This window comes from Grammomys surdaster, unplaced genomic scaffold (assembly GCF_004785775.1).
Source record: "Grammomys surdaster isolate TR1022 unplaced genomic scaffold, NIH_TR_1.0 126278, whole genome shotgun sequence".
Taxonomy (NCBI): Eukaryota; Metazoa; Chordata; class Mammalia; order Rodentia; family Muridae; genus Grammomys; species Grammomys surdaster.
Genome location: NW_021621078.1, coordinates 5133450 through 5152567, shown reverse-complemented (window position 1 = coordinate 5152567; position 19118 = coordinate 5133450). Strand labels below are relative to the sequence as shown.

Sequence of the window (19118 nt, the reverse complement as noted above, 5' to 3'; positions counted from 1 at the left end):
TTTATTTATTTATTTATTTATTTATTTATTTATTTATTTATTTATTTATTTAGTGTGTGTGTGTGTGTGTGTGTGTGTGTGTTTTAGCTAAGGCAGTGTCTTACTCAGCTGAGTTTGTTTGAATTTGCAACGATCCTTGTGTTTCAGCCTCTCAATAGCTGGAATTACAGGAATGTCCCATCACACCCAGCTTCACCTGTGTTCCTCAAGTGAGCACAAACATTTGAGGGCCTGGAGAGACGGCTCAGAGGTTAAAAGCACTGATTGCTCTTCCAGAGGACCTGGGTTTGATTTCCACACTCACATGGCAGCTCACAACCGTCGGTAACTCCTGTTTCAGGGAATCTGACGCCCTCTGCTGGCCTCTGTGGGTACTGTAAGCAGAGGGTGCATAGACAGATATGCAAATAAAACACCATACACAGAAAACAATGATGATAATGATAATACTTTAAAGTTTAAGCTCTTGATTTGCAAGGGTTTGTTGTTGCTATTTGTTTTAAGTTCAGTCTTACCATTTGCCAGGCTGGCCTCAAACTCCTAGGTTCCAGGGATGTCCCTTCAGCCTCCCAAGTACTGAGGGCTACAGACTCCACCTTGGTTCTTTCTGGAGGGGCATAGCATGATGGCTAGTCATTCTGTGAGTTCTACACAGGCTGTACTCTAGGATGTACATGTTATTAGCACGTCTCATTTTACAGGTGAGGAAATAGAGGTCCAGAGAGACTAATAATAGCTAACCACGTACCACATTTCAAGTCCTGAGCTAATTGCTTTAATTGAATTTATTCATTTAATCTCCTCCCAGCCTTCAGAACTGAGCTAAGCACTGTTATCATCTCTACTTTATAGGTGAGGAAGAGATTGAGGTTTGGAGAGGGTAAGGAGCTTGCTGGCAGCGGACAGAGTCAAGCATCCTCTCTGTGTGGCCCCAAAGCCCAGCTGCTAGTCACTGAAAACTCTCAGGATGCAATTCATCTCAGTAGTTATGAGCAAGTGCTGAGATCTGTTACTTGTTAGACACATGGCCTTGGGTGGGTGGCTTGGCTTTTAGAAACCTGGGTTCTAACCTGTCAATTGGAAATAATAATAATAACAACTCCCTCATAGGGTTTTGTGGAGATTAAATGAGACAATTCTCTCAAGGAGTCAGCCTTGTGTCTGACCCATGCTAAGGGGTCAGCTGATGTGAGGGATTTATATTTTCTTGTTTGTTGCTCTCTTGGCCCTACCAAAGTTGGATGACCTTAGGAGTGTAGAAAAAAAAATCTTTAAAAAATGAGATGGGTACGGTGCTCATGTCTATAATCTCAGTACTCTAGAGGCTGAGGGCAGAGCTATATAGCAGGACCCTATTACAAAGAAAGAGAGAGAGAGAGAGAGAGAGAGAGAGAGAGAGAGAGAGAGAAGAAAAGAAAGAAGAAAAGAAGGAAGGAAGAGAACAAGGAGGCTAGAGTACAGCCTAGTTCTCAGTATGCTAACCTGCAATGCATGAAAACCTGGACTTGATCTCAGCCTAGTCTTCCATAAAACTGGGCATGGTGAGCTACATGAGTAATGCAGCACTCGGGAGGTAGAAACAGGAAGATCAGAAGTTCAAGTGCAGCCCAGGCAGTGTAAGACTGTATCTCAAAACCAATGATTAAGGCCGGGCAGTGGTGGCGCATGCCTTTAGTCCCAGCACTTGGGAGGCAGAGGCAGGCAGATTTCTGAGTTCGAGGCCAGACTGGTCTACAGAGTGAATTCCAGGACAGCCAGGGCTACACAGATAAACCCTGTCTCGAAAAACCAAAAAAAAAAAAAAAAAAAAAACAATTATTAAGCAAATGGTCCCTTGGTAATGTGGGAACATTCTTCTGGTATTTTCTGTGAAGGGGAGAGAAATGTTTTATTTTTCCATTCACGTATAGCCAAGACAAGATGGTGGCACACATCTTTAATTACAGCACTCAGGAAGAAGAGTTCTAGACCAGCCTGGTCTACATAGAGAATTCCAGGCTAGTTAGAGCTGGATAGTGGGACCCTACTTCAAACACAAAAACAGACAAAACAAAACCAAAAACAAATCCAAATAAACAACCTTCAAGGTTGGTCACTTATAGCAAAATTGAGTGGAAAGTACAGAGCTTTCTTTCTTTTTCTTTTTTCTTTCTTTCTTTCTTTCTTTCTTTCTTTCTTTTTTTTTTTTTTTTTTTTGGTTTTTTCGAGACAAGGTTTCTCTGTATAGCCCTGGCTGTCCTGGAACTCACTCTGTAGACCAGGCTGGCCTTGAACTCAGAAATCCGCCTGTCTCTGCCTCCCAAGTGCTGGGATTAAAGGCATACGCCACCACCGCCCAGCAGTACAGAGCTTTCTAAATATCTTTGCCTGCTATCATCATGATCTATCAACATCCAACATCAGAGCTACACACTCGTCACAGTGACTATACACTGGCTCATTTACAATCACCCAAAGTCTACAGCATACAACTTCTGTTGTGTTGGGGACAGTCTTACATACTCAAGTTGAATATGCCTCTTGCATATTCAACTCTTGCACAGCAAGTGTTGGGACTATAGACACATGGCACTAAACCCAGATTTCTTAGCCAGGGTTCCTATTGCTCTGATGAGACACAATGACCACAAGCAACTTGGAGAGGAAAGGGTTTATTTGACTTACAGGTCCACATCACAGTTCATCATCAAAGGAAGTCAGGACAGGAATGCTAACATGGCAGGAACCTGACAGCAGGAGCTGATGCAGAGGCCATGGAGGAGTGCTACCCATTGCTCAGCCTGCTTTCTTATAAAACCTAGAACCACCAGACCAGGGATAGCGCCACTCACAGTGGGCTGGGCTCTCCCCCACCAATCACTAATTAAGAAAATGCCCCACAGGTTTGCCTGTAGCTTGATCTTTATGGAGGCATTTTCTCAATTGAGGCTTCCTCCTCTCAGATGACTTGACCTGTGTCAAGTCGATGTAAAACCAGTTATCTAGCACACCAGCTGAGGTTCATCATGGGTGGTATACCATCTATAGATCTCCAAAAATGTATCAAGACATGTGCTCACCAATTATACAGAAGTGTTTTACAACCCTAAAAAGAAATCCCTGTGCTCTGCCCTCTGTCCTTCCCTCTGGCCTAGCTCCTGACACACCACCTCCACTAGCTCTGCCTTTTCCAGAACAACATATCATGGGAATCACATAGTATATAGCCCTTTTGATTGGCTTCTTTCATCTAGTAATATACAATAAGGCTTCTCCGCATCTTCCCATGGCTTGGTTGCTCATTTCTCTTTGGCATTGAGTATTTCATTGTCTAGATGTACTGATTTATCCACTCACCGAAGATATGTTCTGCTGAAGATGCCACTTCCATGTTTTGGCGATTATGAATGAAGCTGTTAGAAAATCACGTGCAGGTTTTTGTGTGGACATGATTTCAATTCGTTTGTGTAAATATGAATTGTAGTTTGTAAGAAACTGTTTTTCAGAGATGGGAGTGGTGGCACACAATTTTCCTCTCAGCACTCTGCCGGCAGGGACAGAGAGGCAGAGGGGCAGGTAGATCTCTGAGTTTGAGGCCAGCCTGCTCTACAGATTGAGTTCCAGGACAGCCAGGGCTACAAAACCCTGAAACCCTGTCTAAAAAAAAAAAAAAGTTAAATAAATCGTCTTCTTTTAAAGTACTTGTGTCATTCCGTACTCCCACCACCACACCACCAGAGCTAGGGTTTAAACTTGTCGTTCCCCCCACGTCTCATGTTGGGGTCTGGAGTTGGACCTATGGGTGCTAAACAGACCTCTTAGAGCCTCAAGGGCTCTCTTAAACTAAGCCACTGGAGCCTGTTCCTTCCCACTTTGGGGTGTAGCTCTGGTAGTGCCCCCCTTGGATTTAGCCATTGGCACCATCCAGCAGAACTCTGCCTCTGCAGGGCCACTCTGGGAAGCAGCAGCCACCAAGACTCACTCACATCTCTGAACAGCTCTATCTAACCTGACCAAGCCCATGAATGTCCTGTGCCTGCCTTGGGTAGAATTCCAAACATTTAGTGCGTCCCTCTGAGATCGTCCCTGGGCAGTGCAACTCAGCACCTTTCAGACATGCCCCGCAGTCTCCAGTGACTAGAGTGGACAAAAATCTCCAGGCATGGCCTCTCGGACGCGGACCCGGGGTCCTCGGAGTCCATCGCGGACAGTGTCTGGGCAGCGCTGGGCTTCAGCTTGGCCCGAGGCTGGCGGCGCGCCCGGGCATCAGGCCGGCGGGCGTCTATGCCGCCAGTCGCCAGCAGGGGGCAGCCTTCGGCTCGCCCGGCTCGCGCGGGCGCGGGGGGCGGCGCTGCGCCGCGCCGTGTTGCGCTCCAGCCGGGACCCGGCCGGGGCCGCTGGATGCCGCGTCTCAGCTCCTGCTGCCTGCCGGGCGGGCTCCGGCGGCCGGTGAGTGCCGGGCGGTCCCGAGGTGGTGAGCCGGGCCCGGGAGGGTGGCGTGGTGGGTTCGGGCCGGTCGGCGGGGCCCGCGGGCTCCTGCTCCTCCCCTGTCCCCTAGAAGCGGCGGCCCGGACTCCAGGCTCTGTCCCTGGCGGCGCCGCGGGGCTGGACAGCCCGGGTGGGGGCCGATCCGGAGCGGCGGGCAGGGAAAGCGCGGGGCCCGTGTTGGCAGGCTGGGCGCCGGAGGCGGGGTAGGGTGGCCTTCGGCTTGGGAGGGCTGAAGGTTTAGAGGACCCAGGTAGCCCAGAGCTGCGGATGGGGGCTGCAGCCTCGGGACTGGGTCGGGGGGCATCTCGGGGCTAGGCCCGAGACCCCCAGATGAAGGGAGCCGGTTGAGGCACTGAGGAAGACAGTGAGGAAAGCGAGCACCTCCGCCGAGTCCTTTATCCCTGCCAGCGGCCTTCACCCTTTCACTGCCAGGCCGACAGCGGGCTCCTCTCAAAGGAGCAGCTGCTAGACAGCTGGCAAAACAATGGAGACCCTGCTTCCCGGGCCCCCTGCTCTTGGGACAGATGATCGGGGGGTGGGCGAATGTCAGGCTAGGGGATTTAGCAGGGTAGGCTGCCCGGAGTAACTGGTTGTCCACTTCACCTTTCCCTGCAGGGGGTGGGGTGTGTGTGGGAAGGTAGGGCAGTCTGCCCCAGGCTTCTGGGAGAGAGCACCGACGCCCCGCCCTGCGAACCTGCCGTGCCAGTTGTTTCGCCAATGGAAGGGGAGGTGGCAGGGTCAGGTGCCCCCCGCCCCTCCCTGTGCTAGAGGCACGCAGGTTGGTACCCAGCATGGCCCAAGGAGTGGGGTCACACTCCTGGAAGAGATAAGGCCCGCAGGGGCACACCATAGGTTGGGGCTTTGTTGTGGGGGTGTCACCCTGTGTCAAGGCACATGTGTCTACTGATTAGCTGGAAAGACGGCTGCCAGGATGAGCTAGAGGTGTCTGGAGGTGGCAAGGGAGGACAGCCAACTTGGTTTTGTACTCATTTTGCCTGGTCTTTTAGCCAACGAGGCTTGTGTTTGTCAGCCTCATAGTGTGTGGGAACTGCAGGGAGGTAATTCTTGAAGGGGGCTCTCCTGTCTAGGGCCTTCCTGCCCTCAGGTAGTCCAACAAATGATAGAATTAGGATCCTTCTCATTTCGGCTCACTAATGCTCTGGGCTTGTTTGCATAGGTTGCCTTTGCCTCTCTGTGTCCCTGACACAATTGTGGCTAAGGAGGCCCTGCAAGTGCACCTGTGGTAGTTGAGTGAATACCCTGGGGGCATATTGGAAAGAAGGAAAAGTTCACTCCAGGACCAAGATAGGAGCACGGCCACCCTAGCAGGATGATGAATCTCGAGGACTCTGATTCAGGCTGCCTTGGCTTATGCTCACCAAATCTGGAGCCTTTTTTTTTTTTTTTTTTTTTTTTTAGCAGGTTGGTGTCCTGTTGCCATGGCAATAGGCCTGGCTAAACCGTTCTCCCACCCTTTCTGGTTCTGGGGCTATTTTCTATTTGGGGATATTGAAAGTTGCTCTCCTGAGGTCTCCAGCTTCCTGACAGGCTTTGTTAGCTCTTTGTCAAAGGCCGTCCACCTCCTCAGCTTCCTCTCCATCCTTTTGTGATGAGGCTCTCCAGGAAGGATCTTCCTGGTTGTTGGACAAGACTTGGTTGGTTATATATAGTCTTGGGTGGAGGTGTGCTTGGCTCTTTGGAATTGAGGATACTTGGAGTGGGGCCTCATTTCCAGGAAAACAATGGCTTTGGAGTAAGCTGTTGTGTTGTGAGCTTAGGGAACCAGGAAAGGTTACAGGCAGGGGAGGAGGGGGCAGTAGGAAGGGTCACAGGCTATGGACACTTCCTTTGAGAGCTTGGACTTTGGATAGTTGACCACAGGATATGTAGTCTCTGAGTATTTCATTTGTTTGCTCTCTCTCCTGGCCTGGCTCAGGTCCCAGGTTGTGTGTCTGAGGGCTTCCTCCTCAGAAGCCCTCATCACATGGATGGTGCCCTTCCTGACTCCGGGGCGGTCTGGGCTGACTGCCCAGATCCCCTCCAATGGCTTTGCTGGAGGCTGCTCACTGAGGGGGGCATGTGTCTTCAAAAATTGGACCCAAAAGTCTAGGGTTCCCCAGAAGCAGGTCTAAAGGTGAACTGGGTAGGGCAGAGTTGAATTTACATGAAAAGGGTATCCACCCTGCTGGGGTGGAGCAGGGAGGTGTTGGGACTCCGGAAGTCTTCATCCAAACTTAAAGTGCCAAAGGATTTCAGGGCAGCAGGGCGGTTCTTATTCCTTCAAACCACAAATCTATCCCTAGCTCCTGGAGTGGACACCACAGCCTAGAAGCAGAGCATCCATGTGAGTGAGTCCTCATGTGAGGGCAAGGCCGACGGGACCACTGTGTATCTTGATTGACAGGTTCTCACAGGACTTGGGATCTGCTGAATGAAATCTTAAAAGTTGTACTTTGAGTTAGGTCCTGGATGCTTTAGAATCTGTATACCCCTTTCTACCCCCGTCATCGGTTTCTTTCCCCAAACCTTTTATTTTTAAAGCATTTTCTGAGGTAGCCAGAATTAGAGGGTACAGGAGTGGTAGTGAGTGGGTGTTCTCCACTTCTCCCTTTACTTCACCTCCCTCGACTTTGTGGAAGTAGGAATTGTGTGGCTTGTACACGATCCACATTCCCTTGACATTTCTGTTTCGAGAATTGGAATTTTTGATGACTTTACAGAGCTCAAGGGTGGATTTCTCTTTGCCATGTTTTTCAACACTTCAACATCTCTGACAAGGGTGTGTGTGTGTGTGTGTATACACAATTTTCTGGTATTCAGAGAGATGTTGGTGTTGGTTTCAAGGTCACACAGCAAGTCGGAGGCAGAGAGGGCTTTGAACCTGAATTTTGTAGTAGAACAGAATTTCCTTCAGGCAGATGTTTGGGGCCAATTCTGTGCTGCCAGGCCCTTGAAGATTTTACAGTTGGAAGACCCCAGGCTTAAGAGGCGGTGTCACTAGCTCAAGGTCACACAGAAGGGGTGAGTGGCCTACTGAACAGTGGGAGGGCTGAGCTGCGGGCCGGGCTGCAGGCAGGAGGCGCTGGAGGCTGAGGTGACACTTGGAAAGGGAGGGCTGGACCTTAGTATTCTCCTGCCCTGGACCTCTCTGGCCCGCAGCTTTCCGCGTGCCATGGGAGTGGGTTCCGCAGCAGCTGGGAAGCTGCAGATGCTGCTGTGCGGGCCGGCTGGCGTGGAAACGCCAAGGGCCGCGGGGCTACTGGGCTGCTCTGGGCGAGCCTGCTGATGTCATGTGAGAAGCCTGCACACCTGGAGCCCAGATAAGCTCCGTGTGACCTGGCAGTGAGTCACGCGGCGCTGCGGAGCTCAGCAGAACCGGCGGGCGCGGCGGGCGCGGGCCAGGTCAGCCTGCGCGACCCGGCATGGCGCTGCGCCTTAGCGTGCAGGCCTGGGAGAGGGGCCGCAGACTGGAGGGAACCACAGCTCTGGAGGTCAGAGGCCAGGGGAGAGAGGCCGGCCCCCTCCGGAAGGCATTTCCTTTGTATTTATTTATGAGTGTTGGGTGGGGTGGAGGCTGGGGAACTGACCTAAGGATCAATCCCTGGCAGCCAAGTCAGGGTCCCCAGTTTGGGAGGCTAATGCTATAGTAGTTTCCATTTCCTGGAGTTTCTGCTTAGCCTGCGGCAGGATGGCCCATTTAGCTCTGTCTCAAAGCTGCGGAAGTCACTGAAAGTTTTTGAAGACATGAAGGCAAGTCTTATACTGGCCATGGCAAATCCTATTTACTGCTCTGAGAGCGGTGGATTGTTCAGTACCTTGTCAAGACTCCCTTTTTCACTTTTTGAAATGGACACTCTCCCCACCTCTGACTCTAGAGTCAGACCTTTTGTTTTGTTTTTGGTGCAGGGTTGGCATTCAAACCCAGGCTTGTCACAGGTGCCAGCCAAACCCTTTACTGCTCGCTGAACTATATGGCTAGCTCTGCAGAACTTTTAAAGACTTGTTATATGGATATGTAGAGACGGTTAAATGTTACATTAAAATATAATTTAACACACATATTTTTATGTTTTGTATAGAAAATAAAGCTGTAGAAAAGTAGTTGAACAAAACCTCATTCCACTCAATTTTCTCACCCACACTTGGACACATATACACAAACACACACACACACACATACACACACACACACATACACACTCCTACCAGCTGAATACTGACATGGTAAAAATGTATAACATGGGCCAGAAAAATGGCCTTGCCTCCAAGTCGGATGACCTGTGTTCAGTTCCTGGAACCTGCATGGTAGAAAGAGAAAACTGACTCTCACAAGCGGTCTTCTTATGTCCCACAGTGGTCCTGTGGGACATGTACTCATATACACATAGATAGAAATAAAATGTAATAATTAAAAGCATATATATATATACATATATATGTGTGTGTATGTGTGTGTATCTCAAGTCTGCTTTTGACTTCTAAAATCTGTGTCACTTCCTCAAAGCATACATTCTTCCATGAACATGCAAATAAAATATGTAATAGAAATGTGTATATTCAGATACATATACATATATTGAAATTTTTTTGTACCATTGGTCTAGGGAGGTAGCTCTGTAGTTAAGAGCACCAGCTGCTCTTCCAAGGGACCTGAGTTTGGTTCTTTTCATTCACATGGTGGTTCATAACTTATAACTCCAATTCTAGGGGATTCAGTGCCTCTGTAGGCTCTGGATATGCAAGCAGTGCCTATAGGTACGTACATACAAACACTTATGCACATGGGGAAAAAAATCAATATATACCATCCCACAAGTTGCCCTTTAAAAAATTTAATAATATAGAATTTTTCTAGTCAGTACACAAATGTACCCCTCCCCCACTTTCAGTCTGGAGAATTGAATCTAGGGCCTTGTATATGCTAGACAAGCACTCTAATGCTAAGTTATATCCATAGCCCCTACCTCATTCTTCCTAATAAAATTTTACAATTTCCCTAGTGATTTATGTTTATAGATTTGCTATTATAAATAAAGCCACAAAAGATTAGTTACATTTATTGTGGGAATATCTATAGATGACCCACAGTAGAATTGACCAGGCAAGGGCTGGGGAGATGGCCCTGTAATAAAGAGCACTTGCTGTTCTTCTAGGAAACCCAAGTTCCATTCTGTGCAGCTCATAACCACTGTAATAACAGTTCCAAGGGATTGGACACCCTTTTCTGGCTTTTTCATGTGCCCGCACACACATGGTGTTACTCAAGTAAGCGCACATATGCACATAAAATTGAAAAACATCCAAAAAATTGGACTGGTCAAAAAAAAAAACCATGCATATAAGTAATTTCATAGACACCACCCATTCACCCCACTAGAAAATTATGCCAGGGCTTACTCTCACAGTATGAACACTAAAATTGAACGATCCAGGCGTTAACATGGCTCCTGTGCAAAGATAGAATACTAGTTCATGAAATACTTCCTGTTTTTATAATAAAAGTGGCCTGGCCTTTTTGATACTCAAAAAAAAAAAGATTTTATGAGGTCAGTGAGATGACAGCAGGCAAAGGCTCTTGCCTCCAAGATTGGTGACCTGAGTCTGAGTTTGATCCTTGAGCATATGTACCTAGTGGAAAGAGAGAAATGACTCCTATAAGTTATCCTCTGACCTCCACCTGTGCACATCAGCTCTTGCACCCAGAATAAATAAATGTCATTTAAGTTTTTTAAAAAAGAAATCATATGACTTTGTACTTTGATCAACATAGATAGTCTCTGTTTCCCATGCCGTAATTGATATTGCTCTTGAAGCTTCTTATTAAACTACTGTGTAAAAAACCTATGTGCCTATGGCACGTGTCCGTGACTATTATAAGAGCTGAGTCGATCTTCTTGGTGGCTGTTTGTGTTTCTGCATCTATGAATTTCCTGTCACCATTCTTAGCAGTAGCTATGGAGGGCTGTGGATTCAAGCCAGTAGATCCATCCAGTCATGTGCTCAGCGGCTCACTTTCACACCTTTGGGCTTTACTGTCCATATACAGAGGTCTAAAGCCCAGCGGTGGTAGCTGGTGCCACATGCCTTTAATCCCAGGACCTAGGAGGCAGTGGCAGACAGATCTCTGAGTTGGAGACCTGTCCGGTCTAAGAGTAAGTTCCAGGACAGCCAGGGCTGCAAAGAGAAACCCTGTCCTGAAAAACCAAACAACAATAAAAATCAAAAACAAAACAAAAGAGAAAACAACAACAAAGGTCTAGACTTTAGTCACATTTGTGCTGGTTCGCACTCATTTTCAGTATTATTCGAATGGCAAAGATTATGCCTTTGGATGTGGAAACCACAGGAAGCTCTCGTTCAAGGTCATTCCTTGGCTGCTTGTTGTGTTTGAGGCTAGCATGGTAACAAAGGATACCTGTCCCTTTTTTTTTTTTTTTTAAAGATTTATTTATTTATCTTATTGATGAGTACACTGTAGCTGTCTTCAGACACACCAGAAGAGGGCATCCAATCTCATTACAGATGGTTGTGAGCCACCATATGGTTGCTGGGATTTGAACTCAGGACCTCTGGAAGAGCAGTCAGTGCTCTTAACCACTGAGCCATCTCTCCAGCCCACCTGTCCCTTTAAAAACAACAAAAAGAAAACTTTATATATCATATATGCTCCAGGATTTGGAGTTGCCCATACAAACAGCTTTAATTTACTTTGAGATGTGTCAAATATATGCTCATTTGTATATCATTAATTAGAAAACATTAGTGTACGCATGGTGCATGTGTCTGTGTTTGGGGGACGTGCATGCTATCACACACACGTGGAGGTTGAAGAACAATTTTGTGGAGTTAATTCTCTCCTACCCTTATGTGGGTTCTGTGGATAATTCAAGTCACTGGGCTTGGATTTCAGATGATAAGTTCCTTCAGCTGTTGCTCTATCGTAGTAGCCCTTGTTACCGTTCTTGAGAGCTCTTGTGTGGCTCAGCCATTGTAAGTACAAGAACATCTACAAGTACATGTACTCTGTTAGGTGCCATCTATACTCTTGGCTTCCTGCTCCTTTTGTGATAGGTACTATCATTGTGTCCATTTTACAGATGAGAAGAAGGCAGCGTTCAGTGTCTCTAAGTGACTTATCCCAAATAGCATAGGTGTTACCTCTTTGTTCCTATGTCTTCACCTGACAGCCAAAGTCTGAGCTTTTTACTAGGTTTACTTACTTTGATGTCATTTGTATTTAGTAAGCACTTGGTGCACACATGTTTCCCAGCATCTTATCACAGAGATCGGCAAACATTCAGAAAAGTTAAAGAATCTTACAGTTCCTGAGCTTCCCAGATCCTGCATGCACCACTTCTCCCTCCTGGTTGTCACATTTCTATCCCTTGTCCATCTACGAAATTATATGAGAAGATTGACACGTCCCAAGGAAAATGAAAGCAAGCAGCAAGCTACACTCAATCCTGTAGCTTATATTTATTAACTAGAACTTGGCATTTGTTTACAGTTGTTTGGATATTTTGTTCTTGTTTTTTTGTTTGTTTTTGGTGGTTTTTTGTTTTGTTTTGTTTTTGTTTTTTTTGAGACAGGGTCTCATTGTTTAGCTCTGGTTGTCTTGGAACTTGCTCTGTAGACCAGGCTGGCCTGGAACTTAAAGGTTCACCTTCCTTGCCTCTCAAGTACAGGGATCAGTGGCATGTGTCACTATCCCCAGCATTACTTTTCTCTCTCTCTCCTCCCCTTTTCTTCCTTTTCTTCCTTTTCCTCCTCCTCCTCCTCCTCTTCTTCTTCTTCTTTTTTTTTTTAGTAAATATTAAAGCTCAAGAAAATGCACTGATCTCACAGTACGCTGTCTGATAACAACTGACAACTGTGTAAGCTTGTCAGCTCAGACCTCTCTGAAGGCGAATGACTCGATCATCACTAAACAAAGTCCTCTCATGCCCTTTCTCACACATTCCTGACCTCAGTCCCCAGGGATAACCATTGCTCTGGCTTTTCTCATCATAAATTAGTTTTGCCTGCAGTAAGTAGAATCATACCACCAGGTATAGTTGTAAGTGCCTGTAATCCTAGCACTCAAGAGGATCAGAGCCATCCTCTGCTACATAGTGAGTTCAAGTCCAGCCTGGTTACATGAGACCTTATCTTGAAAAAGGAAAAAAAAAAGAAGAATGATATTACTGTATATGCTTTTGTCAGTGGCTTCTTTCTTTCTTGTTTCAGATGTTTTTGAGATCCACTCTTATTCTATGAGTAGTGTTTTGTTTTGTAAATGTGGATGCTCATTTGCCTTGAGTGGTCCTTGCCTTCAAGAGGCTGACTGTCCTAAAATGATAAAGCAGCTGAGTTGCCAGATTATACTTGGAGACAGGATGGTCAAAGTAACTTCCATACACACTTACCTTTCCTCCAGTCAAAATTAGGGAAAGCTTCCTGGTCAGGAGAGTTAGGGCAAGACGTCAGAAGGATTACAAGGTTAAAGTCCCTGGAAGGAAGTGAGAGGGCAAGAGAGGAAGGGGCAGGGCCCAGCATGAGGGGCAGGGCCCAGCATGAGGATCTGGGAGGTGGAGGTTTCATCTGAGAACAGGAGTCACTGGCATGTCCAAGGAATCTAAGAAGGTTCTGGAATCCAGCTCTATAGTAACTCAGCCTAGCCGAGGGAGGAGTTCAGTAGAGGCAGCTGCAACTGTATCACAAAACTAGTTTGGGAGAGGGAGGGTGTAGGCAACCAGGTAGTGGTGGACGCATGGCTCAGGAGAGACTGGATCCACAGCCAGGCCTGACCACATGGGGTTGGCAGTGGGAGAAGGCTGCTTTGTGAGCTGTGCAGATAATGGTAGCAGGACAAGGGTGCTAAGTGACTGACTCACAGTGCAGCCTCCGAAGGCCCCAGGCTTGTGATGAGAGAAGTGTCTTTGACAGAAAGTTAATAGTTAACTTGTGTCCACAGGAGAGCTGGGCTGTTGGAATTTTAGAGCTGGAGGAAGTCTAGATCTTTTAGTTCAACCTTGAGCAAAGCGACAGGCTCAAGGTCCCCCCGGAGACCTGTGGCAAATCCAGGCCTAGATACAAGATCCTTAACAGTTTTAGTCAGAGCTGTCCCCTGTGGTGCTGTTTGTCCTGCCTGTTGCAGTGACAGTGAGGGACAGGCTTATACTGAAAGAGGGGTTTATGGAAAATTATTTCTAAGGGACTTTTGCAGCTCAGAGATTGTAGAATCCTCAGACTGTTTTCCATTGATAGTGCTCTGCTGTCTAACCTACAGCAAAGCCAGCATTGGGTAAGGACAGTAGGGTTTTCTGGGGTGGGCCAGGGGCTGGGATCCCTCTGTTTGTCTTCTCTTAAGTCTCCATTTGTCTTTCTCTTCCTCTCCAGATATTCCTGGAGCTATCATCTATGCCTTTAGTGCAGTGTGGGTAGTGACCAGACAAAGATGCCATAGCCTGGGTAGGATGGATCTGTCTGTGCCTTATTCCCAGCAGCGTTTGAGAGGAGACGTTTCCCTTCCAGTAGAGACAGCACTCTCTCTCCACTCAGTCTCACTGAGTCTAGATGTGACAACCAAGATTGGTGCTTTTAGGGGTTTATATTTCCTGTCTTCCAGCTTCCAGGTTCATTGGAACATTTAGAAGCCAAAATTTCAGTTTTACCTAGAAGAAACTGAGTCCAGAGGAGCTGGAAAGATAGCTTAGTTGGTAAAACGCTTGTCTTATAAGTACGAGGACCTGAGTTTGTTCTCCATGACTCAGGTTAAAAAAACAAACAAGCAAACAAACAAGCCACTGGGTGGTGGTGCACGTCTTTAATCCCAGCACTCAGGAGGCAGAGGCAGAAGGATCTCTGAGTTTCTAGGCAAGCCTTGTTTACAGACTGAATTCTAGGATACCTGGAGCTACAATAGAGAACCCCTGTCTAGAAAAAAACAAAAACAAAAAACAAGCAAGAGGTGGTGGTACCAGCTGTAATACCAGAGCTGGGGAGGAAAAGATCTCAGGTGGATCCTGGGATTCAGTGGCCCTGACATCATAGTCTGTTCTATGAGCTTCAGGCTAGTGAAAGACCCTGCCTGAGGTTGACCTCTGGTTTCCATATGCACATACAAGCACACCTACTTGCACTGATGCACATACAGAGAACCTGAGGTCAGAGAGGGAAATGGCTTCTTGCTACAATAGCTATAAAGAGCTAGTTGACCTAGCCAGATTTCTTTCTTCTTTTTTTTTAATTAATTAATTTTTAAAAATTTTATGTTCATTGGTGTTTTGCCTGCATGTGTGTCTGTGTGAGGGCATTAGATCCTCTGGAACTGGAGTTACAGACAGTTGTGAGCTGCTGTGTGGGTCCTGGAAGTTGAACCCGGGTTCTCTAGAAGAGTGGCCAGTGTTTTTAACTGCTGAGCCATTTCTCCAGCTTTCTCACTACATTTCTTACCCCTTTGAATACATTCTGTCCTGGTTTGCCTTCTTTTGATATGATAAACACCATGAGCAAAAGCAATTTGGGGAGGAAAGAGTTTCCACAGTTCATCATGAAGGGAAGTCAGAGCAGAAATTTAAGGCAGGAACCTGGAGGCAGGAACTGAAGTAGAGGCCATGGAGGAGTGCTGCTTACTGGCTTTCCCCGCATAGCTCACTCAGCCTGCTAATACCACTTGGGACCTCCTCCTGCCTAGGGTGGCATTGCCCATGGTGAGCTTGACACTCTCATATCAAACATTGATCAAGAAAATGCCCTACAGGTTTATCTGGTGGGGGCATTTTCTCAATTGATACATGACTTCCCAGACAACTGTAGCTTGTGTTAAGTTGACAAAAAACCCTAACCAGGGCACACTCTATCTCCAGAACTCTCCAGAGCTGTTCTGGCACTCCAGCATCCCTGGAGACTGAGCATCTGAAATGTAGGCTGTGCTCTGAACTCTGCTCTAAATGTAAAGTACAGACAAGATTTCTCTATGTAGTTCTGGCTATTCTGGAGCTTGCCATGTGGACCAGGATAGTCCCAAACTCACAGAGATTTTCCTGCCTCTGCCTCCTGAAGCTGGGATTAAAGGCGTGAACCATCATACTCATCCTTGCACTGGATTCTGGAAAGTTAATATGGATGGATCAGGGATGGTTGTGCACACCTATAATCTCAGCAGCTCTCAGAGCAGAGGCAGAAAGATTCTCCATGATTGGAGGCCAACCTGGTCTTTGTACTGAGTTTCAGATCCAGCCAGAACTGCATGAGACTATATCTCAGAACAAAAAGGCAAAATAAATAAAATACACATACACACACAAACACACACACACACACATGTCTATATATCAAACCAAAACAAAATATAGAAAGTTAAATATAAAATATCTTATGTTTATATATAAATATTTTGTGTAGATTACATGTTGAGATGATAACAGTTTGGATACATTATAGTAAATGGAGTATATTATTAAATTTAAGTTTATCTAGTTTGCTTTTGAAACAAGGTTTCTAGTTCCTGGCCAAACTTGCCTCAAATTTAAGATCCTGTCTCAGCCTTCTAAGTAGTTAGAATTGTAGGTATGTGTCACCTTGCCCGAGTTCACCAATTTCTTTCTTTTTAATTGTTATTTATTTATTTGTATATGTGTGGGCGTTTTGCTTACATGTATGTGTTTGGGTCACAAATGTGCCTGGTGCCCATGAGGTCAGAAATGGCCACTGGGTCTCCTGGAGCTGGAGTTACAGATGTCTGTGAGTTACCATGTCTGATTGCACAGACTCAAACTTGGGAGCAATTAGCTTAGGAGTTCCTGGTCTTGCTGCTCTCCTGGGCATTGAACCTTGGTTGGTGCGAGTTGCTCCCTCTTAGTGGACAGGGCATGGTGGAGGGCTTTGCCTAGCTTTGGGGGTTGGGTGGAGAGGAAATGCCTATCCAGGGCCTGGCAATAGGCCGTTGCTGGAGAGGGTAAACTCACAGACCCTCTGTTTGGAATTTAGAGGGGAGGCGTTCATGGAGAGAGAAAAATTACAGTTAATTTCTAATTAGATGGTATGGCCTACTTTTATTTTGTATTCCCTGCTGGTTAGTACAAGAAAGGCTCTTTGGGTCCCACCCTCACCAGGTTTTTCTTATTCCTGCCCCCATCTGGTATGCATGAGAGTGGGGGTAGGTTAGGGCACTAGGTGCTCATATCCTGGAGCTGGCCTTCTCTCTCAGGCTGCCACAACTTTCTTCCCTAGTCTATATTTAGATATTGGTCTGGGGAAAAGGATGTGAGTTTTTCAGGATCCTGTTTATCTAGCCGACCCCACCCCCACCGTGCAACTGTCTGTCATGTGTACAGTCTGGGACTTCCCCTTCCTTCCCTCCCCGATTTACTTTGGGCACCCAGGGCATCAGAAGGGACACAGCAGCATGGCCACTCATTTCATGGGTAGCACCTAACACATCCTTAATTTCCCAAGAGCCATTTTTCTCACCTGTGAGGACTGAATAGGAAGGGGTATGTATGTGTTCCCGGTAAGACGCATCATATAAATGCTAATCCCAGGTGCTAGAAAGATGGCCACGTGGTTAAGAGCACTTGTTATTCTTACAGAGGAGGATTCAGTTCCTAGCGTCCACATGGGTGTGCACAACTGTCTGTAACGCTAGCACCAGGGATCCAACACCCTTCTGGTCTTCTATGGTACTAGCCACACATGTGATGCACATACAGACAGGCAAGCAAAACACTCATATAAATGAATATTGTTTTAACAAGTTGGACCCTCCAGAGTCTTTGAGGCAGGGGCTAAGGTTGTGGGTCTGGGGATACCAGGCACAGGGAGGAGCCCAGTCACGTGGGATGTCCATTGCTTCAGTGGACTGCCTGTGGGGAGGTGTTGTTGCAGTGTCGCTTCCGTTTCCTTTTGTGTTCCATTTTCATTTGTGTTTTAGGTTGCAATGGTGTTTTCTGTAAGGCAAGTCTCTCCAGGGACACCTATGCTTTGGTCTAAAGGATTAAGTGAAATTAGAAAAAATTATGTAAATCAGATTGCCTGGTACATCAGTGGCTCTCCAAGAGTACTGGAGTGACTGACTTATCAGTATCAGCTGCCTCTGTCTGAACTGGGGGAAAAAAACTGAATAGCTTTTCTCTGTTTCTACCTGCAGCTACAAGGTGGGGTCCGAAGACCCTGTATTAAGCACCCATAGTCAACTGGGGATACAACCCCTAAAGACAGCACACCCACCATGTTTAACCTCATGAAGAAAGATAAGGACAAAGATGGCGGGCGGAAGGAGAAGAAGGAAAAAAAGGAGAAGAAGGAGAGGATGTCTGCTGCAGAACTGCGGAGCCTGGAAGAGATGAGCATGCGCCGTGGCTTTTTCAACTTGAACCGGTCCTCCAAGCGGGAATCCAAGACGCGCCTGGAAATCTCCAACCCCATCCCTATCAAGGTGGCCAGTGGCTCTGATCTGCACTTGACCGACATTGACTCTGACAGCAATAGGGGTAGCATCATCCTGGACTCAGGCCACCTAAGCACAGCTAGCTCCAGTGATGACCTCAAGGGTGAAGAAGGCAGCTTCCGGGGCTCTGTGCTGCAGCGGGCAGCCAAGTTTGGTTCACTGGCCAAGCAGAACTCTCAGATGATTGTCAAACGTTTTTCCTTCTCTCAACGGAGCCGGGATGAGAGTGCCTCAGAGACCTCAACCCCCTCAGAGCACTCTGCAGCCCCATCACCTCAGGTAGAGGTGAGGACGCTTGAGGGACAGCTAATACAGCATTCTGCGCTAGGCATCCCTCGACCAGGACCACGATCTCGAGTCCCTGAGCTGGTAACAAAAAGATTCCCAGCTGACCTACGTCTCCCTGCTCTGGTACCTCCACCACCTCCTGCTCTCCGGGAGCTGGAGTTACAGCGACGACCCACAGGAGACTTTGGCTTCTCACTGAGGCGCACAACCATGCTGGACCGGGCCCCTGAGGGTCAGGCATATCGACGGGTGGTTCACTTTGCTGAGCCAGGGGCAGGCACCAAGGACCTGGCCTTGGGGCTGGTGCCAGGAGATCGACTGGTGGAGATTAATGGACAGAATGTGGAGAATAAGTCCAGGGATGAAATCGTGGAGATGATCCGGCAGTCTGGGGAGAGCGTGCGGCTCAAAGTACAGCCCATCCCAGAGCTTAGCGAGCTGAGCCGGAGCTGGCTTCGGACTGGCGAGGGACACCGCAGGGAGCCGGCTGATGTGAGTGCTTGCTTGGGTATCAGGGGTGAGCAACTCCCACTGGTGTACTTAAGTGGGTCATTGAGGGTACCCAGGAACTGTGAGCAGATCTTAGCGAGTGTGGAAACGGAAAGATGGGCCAATAGGGAGGAGCCAGTTCCGGAGAGGGAGCCCCTCTGGAAACTCATTAAACTCACGCCTTTGCTTCTTCTGTGCCTTGTCAAGAAGCTGAAGGTAATCCCCCAAAAGTTCACTGGGAGAAAGTCCTTAGTAATTCAGCTGGGCCTTCTGGTCTGAAGTTTCCGTGCAATGTCCTTTTAGATTGACATGATTGAATTCAGCCTTGTGAGTTTTCAAGGGCATTGGGTTAAGATCAGCTTTGGCCTGTTACTATCAGTGGAGGTGAGATGCCAGTGGGTAATTGATGAGAAAGCATTCAAGTTTCATCATATAGAGATAGCTT

The 19118-nt window shown here is 47.3% G+C and overlaps 1 protein-coding gene across 6 annotated transcripts in view; it reads left to right on the top strand.

Moving 5' to 3' along the window:
• The first annotated feature begins 4352 nt into the window (after positions 1–4352).
• Myo18a (myosin XVIIIA) overlaps positions 4353–19118 on the top strand; it is a 100566-nt gene continuing 85800 nt past the window's right edge. For 2 of the 6 annotated variants that reach the window (XM_028759286.1, XM_028759285.1), the window contains exons 1-2: positions 4353–4428; positions 17597–18676. In XM_028759286.1, coding sequence (XP_028615119.1) covers positions 17678–18676 — 999 coding nt within the window. In that variant the 5' untranslated portion in view covers positions 4353–4428; positions 17597–17677. Of the gene's footprint in view, positions 4429–17596; positions 18677–19118 lie in introns of those variants that run through there. The other 4 variants (XM_028759291.1, XM_028759290.1, XM_028759289.1 and 1 more) reach the window with 2 other exon arrangements.